The following is a 14,338-nucleotide window of genomic DNA, read 5'->3' as shown; positions in this document are numbered from 1 at the left end:
TGGCGTGACTGCCGACTCACTGTTTGCGAGTCGGATAGCCGCCGGAGGCCGTTGTGGCGCTGCCCCCTGACGCGCCACTTCGGCAAAGCTTTTCTTTGGCAGGTAAGCTACCCGCCTTCGTGCCTCTTTGAACGATATGTTCTCTTTTACTTTTATGGTTACAATTTCTTTCTCCTTCTTCCAGGAGGGGCACGACCGCGAGTACGCGGCGTGATCCCCGTCACAGTTTACACAGTGGAGAGAGTTATCACAAGCTTCAGTGGCGTGTTCAAGGGCACTGCATTTTGCACATGTTTGGCGGCCCCGGCAGCTCTGCGAACTGTGGCCGAAACGCTGGCATTTGAAGCATCTTAGGGGATTTGGCACATATGGTCTGACGCGGAGCTTGATGTACCCGGCCTCTACAGACTCGGGCAGAATACTTGAACCGAATGTAAGTATCAGGTGCTTCGTTTGAATTTCTTTACCATCCCTTCTTATTTTAATTCTTCGGACATTGACAACATTCTGCTCACTAAAGCCCTCCAGGAGCTCCGCCTCTGTCAGCTGAAGCAGATCGTCATCCGAGACAACGCCGCGGGTGGTGTTCAGAGTGCGGTGTGGAGTTACTGTCAATGGAATATCCCCAAATGATGCTAGACTGGGCAACTTTTCGTATTGTTTCGGATCATGGAGCTCTAACAGGAGATCACCACTTGCCAGCCTTGATACCTTGTAGCCTGGACCAAGGACGTCAGTTAAGGACTTGGAAACTAGAAAGGGGGAAATGTTTCGTACTTGTTTATCAGATTTTTCTGAATGGATCACATGGTAACGTGGAAAGTTTGGTCTCTGACGTCCAAGGAACTGGAAAACTTCATCGGTGCGCCCTCTTTTGTGAGGGCGATCAGGAAGTGGAGGGAAAGAGGTTGCCATAAAGGGATTGAATTTTCGGTAATAACGCCAGCCACCCACCGTGGAGTCCTACAAGGGGACGCTACAGGGACTGTAAGAACATGTCCTGCAAACGCCAGCTGTACGTTATCACTATAACCAAATATGAGATAACCTAGGTTGGTTATTCACACAAGGTTAACCCTTGCTGCCTGGAAAAATCGGAAGTAAGCGGAAGCTAGGAGAAGACAGGAAAGATGAAAAGTGAGAGAAAGACGAAGACTAGAGCAAGAGAGAGACAGGAAAAGGCAACTACCGATTTCCCCCGGGTGGGTCAGTCCGGGGGCGCCGTCTACGTGAAGCAGAGGCCAAAGAGGTGTGTTGCCGCCGCCGGGGGGCCGTAAAGGTCCAAACACCCGGCATTGGCTCAACCTCCAGGATCCCCTTTTCCCCGGACACGGCTAAGCCGCGCACGGCTACACGCGGGAGGGTCCAACCCTCATGTGCTCGGGTCCGTGGTGTCGCAACGCACCAAACGCCTGCTGACGCAGACGCCCCTGCGGGGATAATTTTCTTGAGCCGGTTACGAAGGTCAGCGCTCATTACGGACAAATGTGCCCCAGTGTCTATGAGAGCAGACACGGAAACACCGTCGACGTGCACGTCAAGAAGGTTCAGATGAGTGGGCAAAGTCAGTAGAGGATTTGGCGGCGTAGGGGGCAATGCAGCGTCACCTCGAGGCGCTGCATCGTCTAGTTTTCCGGCTGGGAGCGGCGCCCAAAGGGAGTCGGCGAATAGGAGCGACGGGGCTGGGGAGAGCGAGATTGTCGTCGTTGGGGCGAAGGCGAACGAGAATAGGGGCGGTTCGTTGCAGGAGAATCAGTGGCGGCATTATCGGAGCGTGCGGCATAGGGACGAGAAGGGCCACCTGAGGGGTGAGAGGAGGCAGTATAAGTAGACCGGATCGGGGAACTCCAGCGACTACGACAGTGCCGAGAAATGTGCCCGATGCGATGGCAGTGGAAACAAATAGGCTTGTCGTCAGCAGTGCGCCACTCAGATGGGTTGCGGAAACGTGGTGGGTAAGAAGATGCGGGACGGGGCGAAATCGAAGAAGCCGGGCGGGTATCAGGGCGATGGGCCGGGCGGGTATCAGGGCGATGGGCCGAGCAGATGGTGTGAAGACCCATGTTTTCAAACTCCTGGCGGACAACTGCCTGGATCAGTGAGACCGTGACTGCAGATGTGTTGGTGGGACTGGAGTCGAAGGCAGCCGGATAGGCGGCCTCGATCTCACGCCGGACGATCCTGGTAACATCGGCAGTGTTGTTGGGACGAGGAGCGTCGGCACAGGAAGATGTCGCTGGGGTGTTGGGCAGACGGGCAAACTGCTGGTCAATACGTCGGCTTTTGGCGAGTTCCAGGCGGCGGCACTCTTTTATAACAGCATCCACCGTGGCTACGTTGTTGCAAACGAGCAAAGTTGAAGGCGTCATCGGCAATGCCTTTGAGGATGTGGGAAACCTTGTCTGACTCAGTCATGTGGGTGTCAACTTTGCGGCACAGAGCCAAGACGTCCTGAATGTATGTGACATAGGGCTCTGTTGACGTCTGCACACGGCCGGAAAGCGCCTTCTGCGCGGCAAGTTTTTGACCGTAGGGGTTGCCGAACAAGTCTCGAAGCTGTGTCTTAAGTGAATCCCAACTGGTGAGCTCATCTTCGTGCGTGCGATACCAAACTCGAGGTGTGCCACCGAGGTAAAAGACTACGTTGGCGAGCATAATAGTAGGGTCCCACCGGTTATTGCGGCTGACGTGTTCATAGAGGCTGATCCAGTCATCGACGTCTTCCCCATCGTGGCCCGAGAATACGCCAGGATCACGGGTAGCGGGGAGAGTGATGTAGGTCGTCGAAGGGGCAGCAGGTGTCGGAGCCGGCGGAGTCGGGTTGTCGTCGCCGGGAGCCATGAAGGAAGGCTCGACGTACCGTCCACTGCGAAGCTCCGTGACGAGGTACAGGGAACGTCCACCTTCACCAGATATGTTACGTAGGATGACGCAGACGAAAAGCTATGTACAAATATATTTACAAGGAAAATACGCTGCGCAAGGCCAAGAGGCAACAGCCCGCGCTAGCATCTAATCGTCGCCGTCGTCTTCACACTGCTGGCCTTTCGTGATCGCACATATTGTGCCGTAGCAATATGTTGCACTCTGTATTAGAATGGCTGACAACGCTGCCTGCGATAACGTGTGGTCTCGAGGAAACACTTGAACACGTCTTGCGCGACTGTCCTCGACGCCGTGTACATGAGACAAACCCTCGCGGCTGCCCTGTAGCTTATACCGACAACAGACCGTTGTCAGAACGAATAAGTTTAGAATACCGACCTCACAAGCCGCCGCAGCAGAGGGCCACGAATGCCTTGTTGCAGTTCTTGCGGAAAACAAACCTACACGAGCGACTCTAGCACTGGCGAGTGTGTTAACTGTTGTGCTGTGCTGTGGACGGCAGTGATTGTGTGCGTGCACTCACTTTCTCTTCGTTTGCAGCATATTTTTCTAGTCTCATTTTGTTATAATAAATGTTTTGCGAGCTTTCACGATGTCTCTTCTGGTATATTTATTTCAAAAGTAAAATTTTCGCTATTTGAAACGAAGTTCTTCACTCAATTCAACATTCCGTGCAGTTGGGCCCTTTATCAGCCACCTGGAGTTCAACTATGCGCCCCGGTGCTGAGTGCACGAACAAGCGCTCTACCAGAAAGCAGTTCCTGGTGAAGAACCAGAGACGACTCGTACAAAGCAAATATAGCTTACGAAAAAATTTGCGACGGTTACTCAGATAGTCACTCGCGTGTAGTAGCTGCTCCACTGTACTCGTACGTTGATGCAGATACGTGAGTTCGACTCCCAGGGGCGGCGGTACATAGGTAAATCTTTATTGTAGACGTATGGTGAGGTTATATGATGATATAAGTTGATTGGATACATAGCATGTAATATATGAAGAAACTGCTAACTGCAGCACCGTTCTTTCCGTGAAATGGCAACCCTGTGCTCCCACGAACACGCTCGGCAACGTTGTCTTGTTCACCTCAAACCATAGAGTTTCTATGCCTCAAACGATTCAGTCACTTCTTTTTTCGCCCACCATAGTGCCACAGTTTACCCAGCACAAGGTAGCCAGCCGGTACTTACACTGGCTAACCTCCCTGTCTTTCCTCCCCTTTGTCTCCTTCTCCTCTCCTTCCTCCTCACATACATAATCATTTATAGGATGACGTGAACATGACCCTGATCATGACCCTGGCCATGATAAGGAAATTTACAGAAGAATAAAAGTGGGTTAGAGTGCATACGTTAGGCGTTACCAAATCTTGTCAGGAAGCCTACCACTGTCGTTGAAAAGGAAAGTGTACAATCACTGCATTCTACCGGTGTTAACATGTGGGGCAGAAACGTGGGGGTTAATAAAGAAGCTCGAGAACACGTTAAGAACCGCGCCAAGGGTGATGCAACTAAAATTGTTAGGCGTAACGTTAAGAGAGAGGAAGTGAGCGCTGTGGTGGTGGTGGTGGTTATAAACTTTATTGAAAGGGGGAAGGGTAAAGAGGGACGTGGCTGAGGGTTAGGGCTCAAGTAAGGCCCTGGGCCTGCTTGGCCTTTTCCGCCCAGTCCACCAGTTCAAGTTGTCGGTCGACGTCCCCGGAACTGAGCCAGGCTGTCCAGTCAGTCTCGCTGCTGACGGGGGGATGAGAGAACGGGAGCGAGGTGCATTCCCACATTATGTGTGCGAGTGTTCCTGTTTCCGAACAGAGCCTACATTTGTCGCTTTCCCTGCCCCCTGTGATTTTGTTGATGTATTTTGGGTGTGGGTATGTATTTGTCTGAAGTCGCCGAAACGCGACCGCTTGCGTTTTGTCGAGTTGCTTGGCCTGTGGACCAGAGAGAAAACGGCGATAGCAGATATTCTAGATGACATTAAGAGGGGAAAAAATGGAGCTGAGCAGGCTATATAATGCGTGGGGCAGATAACCGGTGGACCATTAGAGTTGCAGAATGGGTGCCAAGGGAAGGGAAGCGCAGTCGAGGGTGGCAGAAAATTAGGTGGCGCGATGAAATTGGGAAACTTGCGGTCGCGAGTTGGAATCAGCTAGCGCAAGGCAGGGGTAATCGGAGATCGCTGGGAGAGGGCTTCGCCCAGCAGTGGACACAAAAAAAGAAAGGCTGCTGCTGCTGATGATGATATAGGATGGTATGATAAGGATAATAAAGGATATAAACTAACGACGACCACTTGACCACAGCTTAGTGGACAGGACAGACTCCCACAGGAGACCCGGTTTTCTCGCTATTAATGGATTTCGCACGTGTAAAGCAACGCAGCTAAATGGCTGCGCACATCATGCTAAAGCGAAATAGCGGTGATGGTAAAGTTAATGGCAAGCAAGGAAGGAAGCACTACGTTTAATAAGTCAGATAACTGCCCTTCTTCGCCCCAAGTTAAGTTTCTAGCAAATAAACGAGGGCGAACTAGTCCTTCAATGAAAATACCGAGCACTTGCAGTCAGTGCCTCTCGACTTGTTTGCTCACGCCGAAGACTACAGACATGGCTGCTCCGAGTTTGAGATTCGAATCAGTTCAATACGACTCGATTCCGTTCGGCCCCGCTTAATTCGATTATACGCGTCGACTGTATACAACGGCCAAGTTGGACATACTGTGCGCTGCTGGCGTGGGCTGAACGCGAAATCAAATACACGGACGGTCTACACATGCGCTCACTTCGCATTTCACTTGGACTTAGCTATACATTTGTTCATTAGCTAAGTGCACGGTCTGATTTATTGTGCAAGTAGTGCCTAGTTCTTCAATTAGTCCAGCTGGAGAGGCAAACTATCAACGGTTAACACACACACACACACACACACACACACACACACACACACACACACACACACACACACACACACACATATATTTATATATATATATATATATATATATATATATATATATATATATATATATATATATATAGTCATATCATAAGAAGCCAACAGACACTGACACCAAGGACAACATGGGGGAAATTACTTGTGCTTAATAAATGAAATAAAGAAACGATAACTTAATGGAAATTAAAGTGGATGAAAAAACAACTTGCCGCAGGTGGGAACCGAACCCACAACCTTCGCATGCGAAGGTTGTGGGTTCTTATGATATGACTAATAAAAATCGGGCCCCTCGGTTAACCCCCTTTCTTCTCGTTATATATATATATATATATATATGTGTGTGTGTGTGTGTGTGTGTGTGTGTGTGTGTGTGTGTGTGTGTGTTAATAAGTGCCAAAGAATAAGAAAGAATGAAAGAAAACGCTTGAAATAATTACAGCATGCAAAGCGGTGAATCTATTCATTGCGTGAAGCTTCGACTTCGTAAAGAATTGCGGGCTATCATTGCCATAGTTGCCTGTGATTTGTGTCCGATCTTTTGTAACTTATCGTAAACCGAATGAAAAACATTGTTGCGTTAGGGCCGTCGACAAAACGTTGCCAACGTTTTTGATGTGACTAAAACATAGATCAAATCAAATTCCAGAGCACAGCGCTTAATTTGGAATTGTCATAGCCACGACTTTTCTGCGGAGCTTCCGTAAAGCGGAGGAAGAACACAGGAAGGACACATTCAACGTTAGTTCCGCGTAAGGTCACGACGCAATAAAAGTGACGCTAAAAATAAGCTCATTTACAGGAACCCTACAAAAACGGTGCCTAGTTCGCTTGTCGGGCAGATATGTATTTTTTTTTCCTGTTGGAGTCATGTAAACGCTATAACCGGTACCGTTAACCCCCCCCCCCCGCCCCCCCCCCCCCCCCCCGCCCGACCACGTCGAGTCCGACTGTCTCAGCCCGACTGCTTACCCGACCCGCTCCTGTTTGGGGTCCTGTATATGTAGCCGACGAACTCCTGTTTATGCGGACGATTCGTACCCATTTAACACGTCTCCGTTACATGCGTGGAGGTTTAATCTACAACTACTTACAATCTAGAAATTGGCAACGCCGCTACACTGTTGTTCAATAAAGTGCCACTCATTAAGTTATTTACTAAAATTCAATATTTTAGTAGTTGCTATCATACAATTTTGGATGTCCACCATCGGCACGAATTTTCGCCAGCCAGAAGAGTCTATCGTCTTGCCTGAAATTCCCTGTTCTTTGGATTTTTCTTTGTTTGCAGCAGACAAGGTGTCTAAATAAATGAAATAAAGTAACTAAATAAATTAATTACTTTTAAATGGAGTACACGATATAATGCTTCCTACAAGAATTCCTACAGGAATCTCTGGCGTCGGTGTTAACGGGAACTGCAAGTATATGTCGGTTCAGCCAGCGTCGAATTGATGGCTAGTATACGTGAATTTGCGCTAATTTCATCCTTCTTGTTTCAAACTGCTTTGTCAAAGGTGATCACCAAAGAGAAAATATTTCCTCATAAATGCAACAATTAGGAATGATTATGCGCGTGTGCAAACTTACTGTCTTCGTGCGTTTAGAAGAAATACGATTTCTTGGAGATTCCTGGAGACATTTCTTGGAGACATTCCCATCATACAGGGGGCGGCAGAAAGTTAGGTGGGCGGATGAGATTAAGAAGTTTGCAGGGACGGCATGGCCACAATTAGTACATGACCGGGGTTGTTGGAGAAGTATGGGAGAGGCCTTTGCCCTGCAGTGGGCGTAACCAGGCTGATGATGATGATGATGACATTCCCGTCGTAGATTTACGATCGCGGCGTCAGGGTTCCTTCGAGAAGAGAGAGAGAGAGTAATATAGGAAGGCAGGGATGTTAACCAGTCAATAGTCTGGTTGTCTACCCTACGCTGGGGGAAGGGAGAATGGGAATTTCGTAGGGAACTCTATAATGCAGAGTTGAACCCATTTATAATCGAACGGGCTTATGCGCTAAAGAGCAGCTCGATATGTAAGGTAATTAGATGCATGAAGCGAAGCTGCTCTATAACGAACACGTAAACTAACTTTGGCGATGCGTTCGTTTTTATTCCGATTTATTAACTACGGTGGAGAGAAGAAGCAAGCGAGAAACCAATTTATCGATAACAAAAACTACGAGCAGTAGGCAATAATTTTTTGCCTGTGCCTTGCAGTGGTCTTCAGTGTCGCTATGGATGGCGTGCAAGCGGCTCTATGGCCCTTTATATATATATATATATATATATATATATATATGTATATATATATATAGTGTGCATTGTATATACAATGCACAGTTCGTTATAATGAGTCACTTCACACGAGTACCGGTGAGCAAGTTTTCACGTGTTCGAGATAGAGAATAATTCGCTTTATCCGGGTTCGACACATTCGCGTTCTCGGGCGAGACGACATGTCGCCAGCCCCTACAACAGGCGCGCACAGTAACCACGGAGCCCGTCACGTGTGCCTGACGGATGACCAGGTGCGCCTGCCTGTCCGGCCTGGAAATGAGTCTTTCGTGCGGAGTACTGACATCGCTTGACCGAAGCTCGTGTGTTCGACCGTGGTGGCGCCTGCGCAAGCAGAGACGTCGCGAAATGTCACCGGCGTGTCAAGCGAAAGTGACGGCCATTCCGCTTCCTCACTTTTTAAATCACCCCCCCCCTCCTTTTTTTTTGTTACAATATCTCAGTCACTATTTTTTGCGAACGCGTTCCACTGTGGGTGCCAAGCTTCAAACGTCGTCGCAACTTTGATTCGTGGCTCTTTTGGTATAGACGAGTCGAACCGACAACCACAGCTTCCTTTCGGCATTGGGCGTCGGGGCCTTTTCAAGCGCAAGAATGCATAGGTCGGTATAGGCTTTGTCGGTTGCGATTGAACACGACACAGTTTCAACACGGCGCCCTTTTAGTTGCAGGGAGCAGAAGAAAACAGCCCAGAAACGCTATTCGTTTTACGTCTGAGTGAAGAGACAGCGAACAATAATCGCACCGAGCGCGTTTAACATTACGGTTGCATAAATGTTGGGATGGGCGGTTCGCGGCCTTTTGAAAGATGCGAGGGTGGCGAAAGAACAAAGTGTCGGAGACCTGGCGAAAGACCGCGTGTATAGCAGGAGTTGTCAGTATGTGTTATAAGTCATGAAATTGATCGTTTGACGACATATCGTCTGGTCGGGTAGCAAATTCACGTCACACGGCAAAGAACATCGTCTAGTATTGACACCTCTTGACCGTCGTCTTTAATTTTTCTTGTGACGTAAATCTGCCATGGTGGCTGAAAACTACAACGTAAAATGTCGTCGTTGCTGGACCTCGTCCGGCAAGTTACATTGAAGGCTGAACCACGTATCCACCATATAGTCGATGACTGCAATGGCAATACACTGGCTGTCCCAACTCAAAGATAATTTGTACAGATGCGGCAGCCAATCGCGTTCGTTCGTTTCCGTGACGTAGTGACCGGAGGCGATCTTCTGCTCGGACGTACACAGCGCAGGTGGATTGCGTGGGCGGAGCTTGTACCAGGTTTCTTACATCAGGTTATCGAACGTTCTCCACTGAATGTAAACCTTCGAATGTTTTCCGCACACAACGCTCTTTCCAGCGATGCCTTACGCTAAAGAGGGGAAAAAAATAACATAGAAACAATGAACACGACTGTGTTAAAAAAGAACGTGGCTCAATTTCTACGCTGTCACGTGCCTAGCGCACGTACGTGCTAACACTCGCGTCTGCTCACTCCCGCGGCAGCTTGACCACTGTTCATGTAAACAAACGCAGCTCGTTGGCAGCACCTGTCACAAAGGCTGGGCTGAACTTTCGTCGCATTGGCGCGTCAGCAGTACGGATTGTTCTCTCGATAGCCTTTTACGAAAACGAAGAGCGATGTTGCGCCCATGTCATAACGACATTCTCAGCTTGCGTTGTATGACTAAGGAGAAATATAGGCCTGCGACTAAATCACGGGCTGAAATTTGTAAGTTCCACCTCCTATTTCGAGGACGTTTGCGAGCAATTAGATGACGAATAACGAGAGACGTGAGGTGTGGGGGTAATGTCCCCTACAAGCTGACGCGCCTGTTATTACAGTACTGTAGATGTAAATTACTCAAGCTATTCCATGCATTTCTTCTCTGTGCCTGACCTTTTGGAACATTTGCACATTTAATTCGGTGCCTCAGTGTAATTGGCGTCTAAGTTGATGTTTGCTTCAACTTGCAACTCGCTTGTTACTTTCCCCAGTAGCTTTTTAATGACCACACGCCAGCCATGATGTGGACTTAGTGTCGCATCTTCTGTCGCACCATGGGGTGACTTCCATCGCGCCATGGACCGTTGCGGGATTGCTTTTGTTGAATCCACACCGGCATCTGCTCAAAACGGGCGTGTAATTTTTATTTATTACTTACTTATTTACAGGCCTTCGAGAAGGCATTGTGTAAGGGGGGAAATACGGTAACATATTAGTATGGAATCGGGAAAAAGAAACATCAGTATAATGAAAGGAGTATGCGCGCAACATGGAAATACGATGTTTGTCTTTTTTTTTTCAGAGAATCGCAGTAGCAGACGACACGTTCACGCCACCTGTTTCTAGATCGTAGTGCTGGTTAATGACGGCAGTAACTACGAAGCGGACAAGAGCTTAATTCGTGTCGCGTTACTGTGCCAAACGTTGCTTCTATGCGCATCGCGAGAGACAGCGGGTGAAACCGTGTTTTCGATCGAAACTTGTCTCACGGCATTGCAAAAGAAAAAAAAAAAGTATGTTCTTTACGTCTGCAAAAAAGAAAACGAAAGGAAGATGACGTCTTTTTTTCTCTCTTTTTTTTGCTTCATCACAGTCTTCTGCTTACGGCTCGTCCTACTTCTGGCTCAAGTGCGTCAGACGATTGATTGCACAGCTCTACTACAGCTGGTGCGAGCAACGCCTGGACACTCGAAAACGAAAGCAGTTTATATCCCGCTCACGCGCGTCGCGTCGCGTATAAAGTTCAGCGCGTGACACAGTTTACAAAGGAAAGCCACCTGATTAGTACTCGTAAGAAATTTGCCTACGCGCTCCATCATTTGCGTTGCATAAAAACAACATGCCAGTACGACGTGTCGGGCGAGATGTCTATCTTTTTTTTTCTTTTCTTCAATAACGCTAGTCCGCAGGTCTGTTCCGAGCTATAAATTTGAACTCACTTGCACTCACTGCTGCAATAGCAAGAGCCGTTCTGTCTCCCGACTGTGACGCCCACAGACAGCAACAACAGCAACCGAAAGAAAAACGATGTCCGAGCTTACCGGCCAATAATGATGCCACGGCAGCCACGAGCAGGGAAGGTACCACTGCCCCCGCGGACACTACGGCCGCGGCGTTGCCCACGACGACGAAGACACCGAACGTCAATCCCGGCGCAATCGCCGACACTATGAGGCACAAACGAGCCCGGGACGGAGACTTGGACGACGACGCGTTGGACGATGACGACGACTTTTCGCTCGACTTCTTGGAGGAGGCTTTGGATTTCACTCCGGCCGAACCGTTCTCGGTTCCCGAGGAAAAGCGACGCACCTGAAAACTGTGCGGCGACTTTATCCGGGTCATCAGCGACCACAGGATCTCCCTGTTCCGACGACGTGCCATTGCTCGGGTTCCGCGGATCGCTTCGTCGGCGCGTATCTCTGTTTTGCCTAAGACATGCTAGAAACACGCACAAACACGCAACCGAACTTCTTCTGCTAGCGCACGCTGAAAAGAGCTGCTACTACGTTAGCGAGGCAGAGCGCAGCGCGCTGGTGACGCGAGCCGAAGAAAGCGCGAGTTCATGTTGTGTCCGGAGCGAACTATCATCGCTGCTGGCGGAGCAGCTGCGTCTGCGGCTCCTGCGGCGGCAGTGGCGGTGGCGGCCATCTTGATTTGCTGCGTCGTCTGCCAGTCGAGGGGAAATTTTTCGTCTGCTTCCGGCGCCATCCAATCGTGCTTCCGCACCGGGGCACGTGACTTGCCTCTCTCTTCAGGGCGAGGAACGAGAGAGAGAGAGCAAGTGAGAGAGCTCGGGCTCGCGCTGGCGAGCGTAGATCGATACATACACGTCGCTGTTTCCTTCACATATTTCTGTCATTTTTTATTTTTTGCCATTATTTTTTCATACCTGTTTTGGCATTACAATTTCTAATTTTTGTTTTTGTGTACAAGCCCTGGCCTAGTCCCGTTGGAAGCCGCTTTGAACGAAGAAAAAAAAAAGATCAACTGCAGAGAGCAGTTGAAGCGCCTCCTTGTTTGTAGCTTCGCGCTTACCGGGATTCCCCGTAGAGTGGTAGAGTTCACCGAGCCTGGTGCCGCCATCTGTCGATCGAGTGTAAAACGCTTTCGTTGTAAGACGCGCTACGCGAATGGTTCAGCGCGCGTCAGAGAACTGTGCCATTTTTTTCCCCTTCCATCATGGCAACTTCAAGCGCCGAGAACAGATGGAGAGGGGAAATGTTCGATACCTGCCGCGCAAGGTTCTAGGACACGGCTTGGTACTAAAGTTCTCCCAGCATTCGCGTCGTGGTGTTATTGTTCGCGTTGTTTTCATTTCTTTAGCGCAGCATAAGCTTGGTTGTTTTTTTGGCTCGATGAAATACCGCATGCTGGCTTGAATATGTCGGCAGTTTCTCAGGTGTTCGTATAATGAACTCCCAGGCTTCAAAAGCGAAGCAGCCTTTCGTGACATTAGAACCAGTCTTTGTTTATTCGTGAAGCCTTTCCGTTCGAAATTATTTGTTTTATCGTCTCACGTTACACCGACGTCGTGCCTCGATTGCTGCGCCCACTTGAACTGAATAACACGGCCTTGCTTTTATATATCTATATATGTACACATATACATGCCGACGAAAAGTAGCATTGCAATCCAATGCGATTATTCATCTCGGGAGCACAGCGTGGTGCGTCGTATCGTCATGTTCGCAAACAGCGCGTAAGAACGGGACGTGCAGAAAGTCGACGCAAGAATGCGCTGCACTATCGATTGATTTTAAACGCGTAAGCGTTTCTGTGCTTACGAGAAAACCGTCCGTCACGGTAACACGATCGCTTTCGAGACGGAGCCCGCAGCAGCGAGCTACTTGACCTTCGTGCTGCCTGTCGCTTCAATATGCGAACGAATCGGCTGGAACACAGCGCTCACGAAGCTCTTTGCAAACAACGGTGGCGCCGACATCGTGAATGCCCATCATGCTTGGGACGCTAGATGGCGGCGTGACGTGCGGACGTGTCTGCATCAGCTCCGCCAACCGAAGTTGTCCTACTTGTTCCAATGTACTTTTTCCTCACGATTTCTGCTGCAACGACTCCGGGAAGTTACAAGGAGCAATTGGATGGCGCATCTAACACGGTAGGTCCACTGAAACCTTTTTTGTGTGTCCTTTCTCCGACACCAAGGGTTAAGCCTATTTTGGCTTGGCACGACATCGGTTCCGCCGTAGCGCGGGAAGGTGCGGCCGCTCGCTGAGCCGACGCCCAAGAGCGTTCTAAAACATTCCGCCATGCCTTACGAGGCAATGGTACAGGGATAGCAAATCTCCAAAGAAGACGCCGAGTCCAACGGCTGGATTACCGCTCACAGAAAGCGGAACGCGGACAAAACCTGCGTCGAGAACGAGACGCGCAAGGCAACGCAAAAAGGCACCCGCGTTGGCGCCAAACAAGCCAGCCAGCTAAGAAAGGTTGCCGCAGCCTCCAGGCTACCGCGCCTGCCTAAATCCCACTTTCGAGTTGTCGTCCGCCCGGGGGGAGGGCTGGACGTGCGAAAATGCAGTCAGATCAAAGTCACGAACGCCATTTTAATGGCGGCCAAGCTGCCCCCGGTGGCAGCCGAGGAGGATATTGTGTGTGCGAATGCAATGCAGAATATCTTTGTTATAAGCACACCCTCCGAACTGAACGCCACTGCATACTCCCAGGTCCGAGAGATTATCTTGGCGGACAAACGGCACCCTATCGCGGCATACATTACGCCTCCGGGTAATACCTGCAGAGGCGTGGTCAGAGGCGTCGATGCCGATCTGCCCGAAGCTGCACTGCAAAGCCTTTTTGTCACACCCAGAAACCCGATGGTGCTCGGAGTCAGGCGCATAAAAGAGTCGACTACCGTGATCATACTGTTCAATGGCATGAAAGTGCCCAACTATGTGCGCTGCGGCCCCAACATGGTGCGCTGCACGCTGTACAAGAGGCAAATAGACACTTGCCGCAACTGCGGACGGGTCGGTCACAGGCACGACGTTTGCCCCAGACCGACCGAAAAAGTGTGTGAAAAGTGCGGAACTTTGCAAACCACAAACGGACACGAATGTGTGCAACCCAAGTGCGCGCTTTGTGGAGACGCTCACCTCACCGGCGACCGAACTTGCAAAAACAGGTATCAAGTTCTTTATGTCGTGAGGAGACGACGCAGAAGAGGAAGGAAACGCGGCA

At 49.7% G+C, this 14,338-nt stretch overlaps 1 protein-coding gene across 1 annotated transcript in view; it reads right to left on the bottom strand.

Annotated features, from left to right (window-relative positions):
- LOC135899865 (cationic amino acid transporter 2-like) overlaps positions 1–13,012 on the bottom strand; it is a 98,964-nt gene extending 85,952 nt beyond the window's left edge. Inside the window, exon 1 of the mRNA XM_065429259.1 lies at positions 11,179–13,012. Coding sequence (XP_065285331.1) covers positions 11,179–11,521 — 343 coding nt within the window. The 5' untranslated portion in view covers positions 11,522–13,012. The remainder of the gene's footprint in view (positions 1–11,178) is intronic.
- Positions 13,013–14,338: the final 1,326 nt, after the last annotated feature.

Source organism: Dermacentor albipictus, chromosome 2 (genome assembly GCF_038994185.2).
Source record: "Dermacentor albipictus isolate Rhodes 1998 colony chromosome 2, USDA_Dalb.pri_finalv2, whole genome shotgun sequence".
Lineage (NCBI taxonomy): Eukaryota > Metazoa > Arthropoda > Arachnida > Ixodida > Ixodidae > Dermacentor > Dermacentor albipictus.
This window is presented reverse-complemented; position numbering and strand designations above follow the sequence as displayed.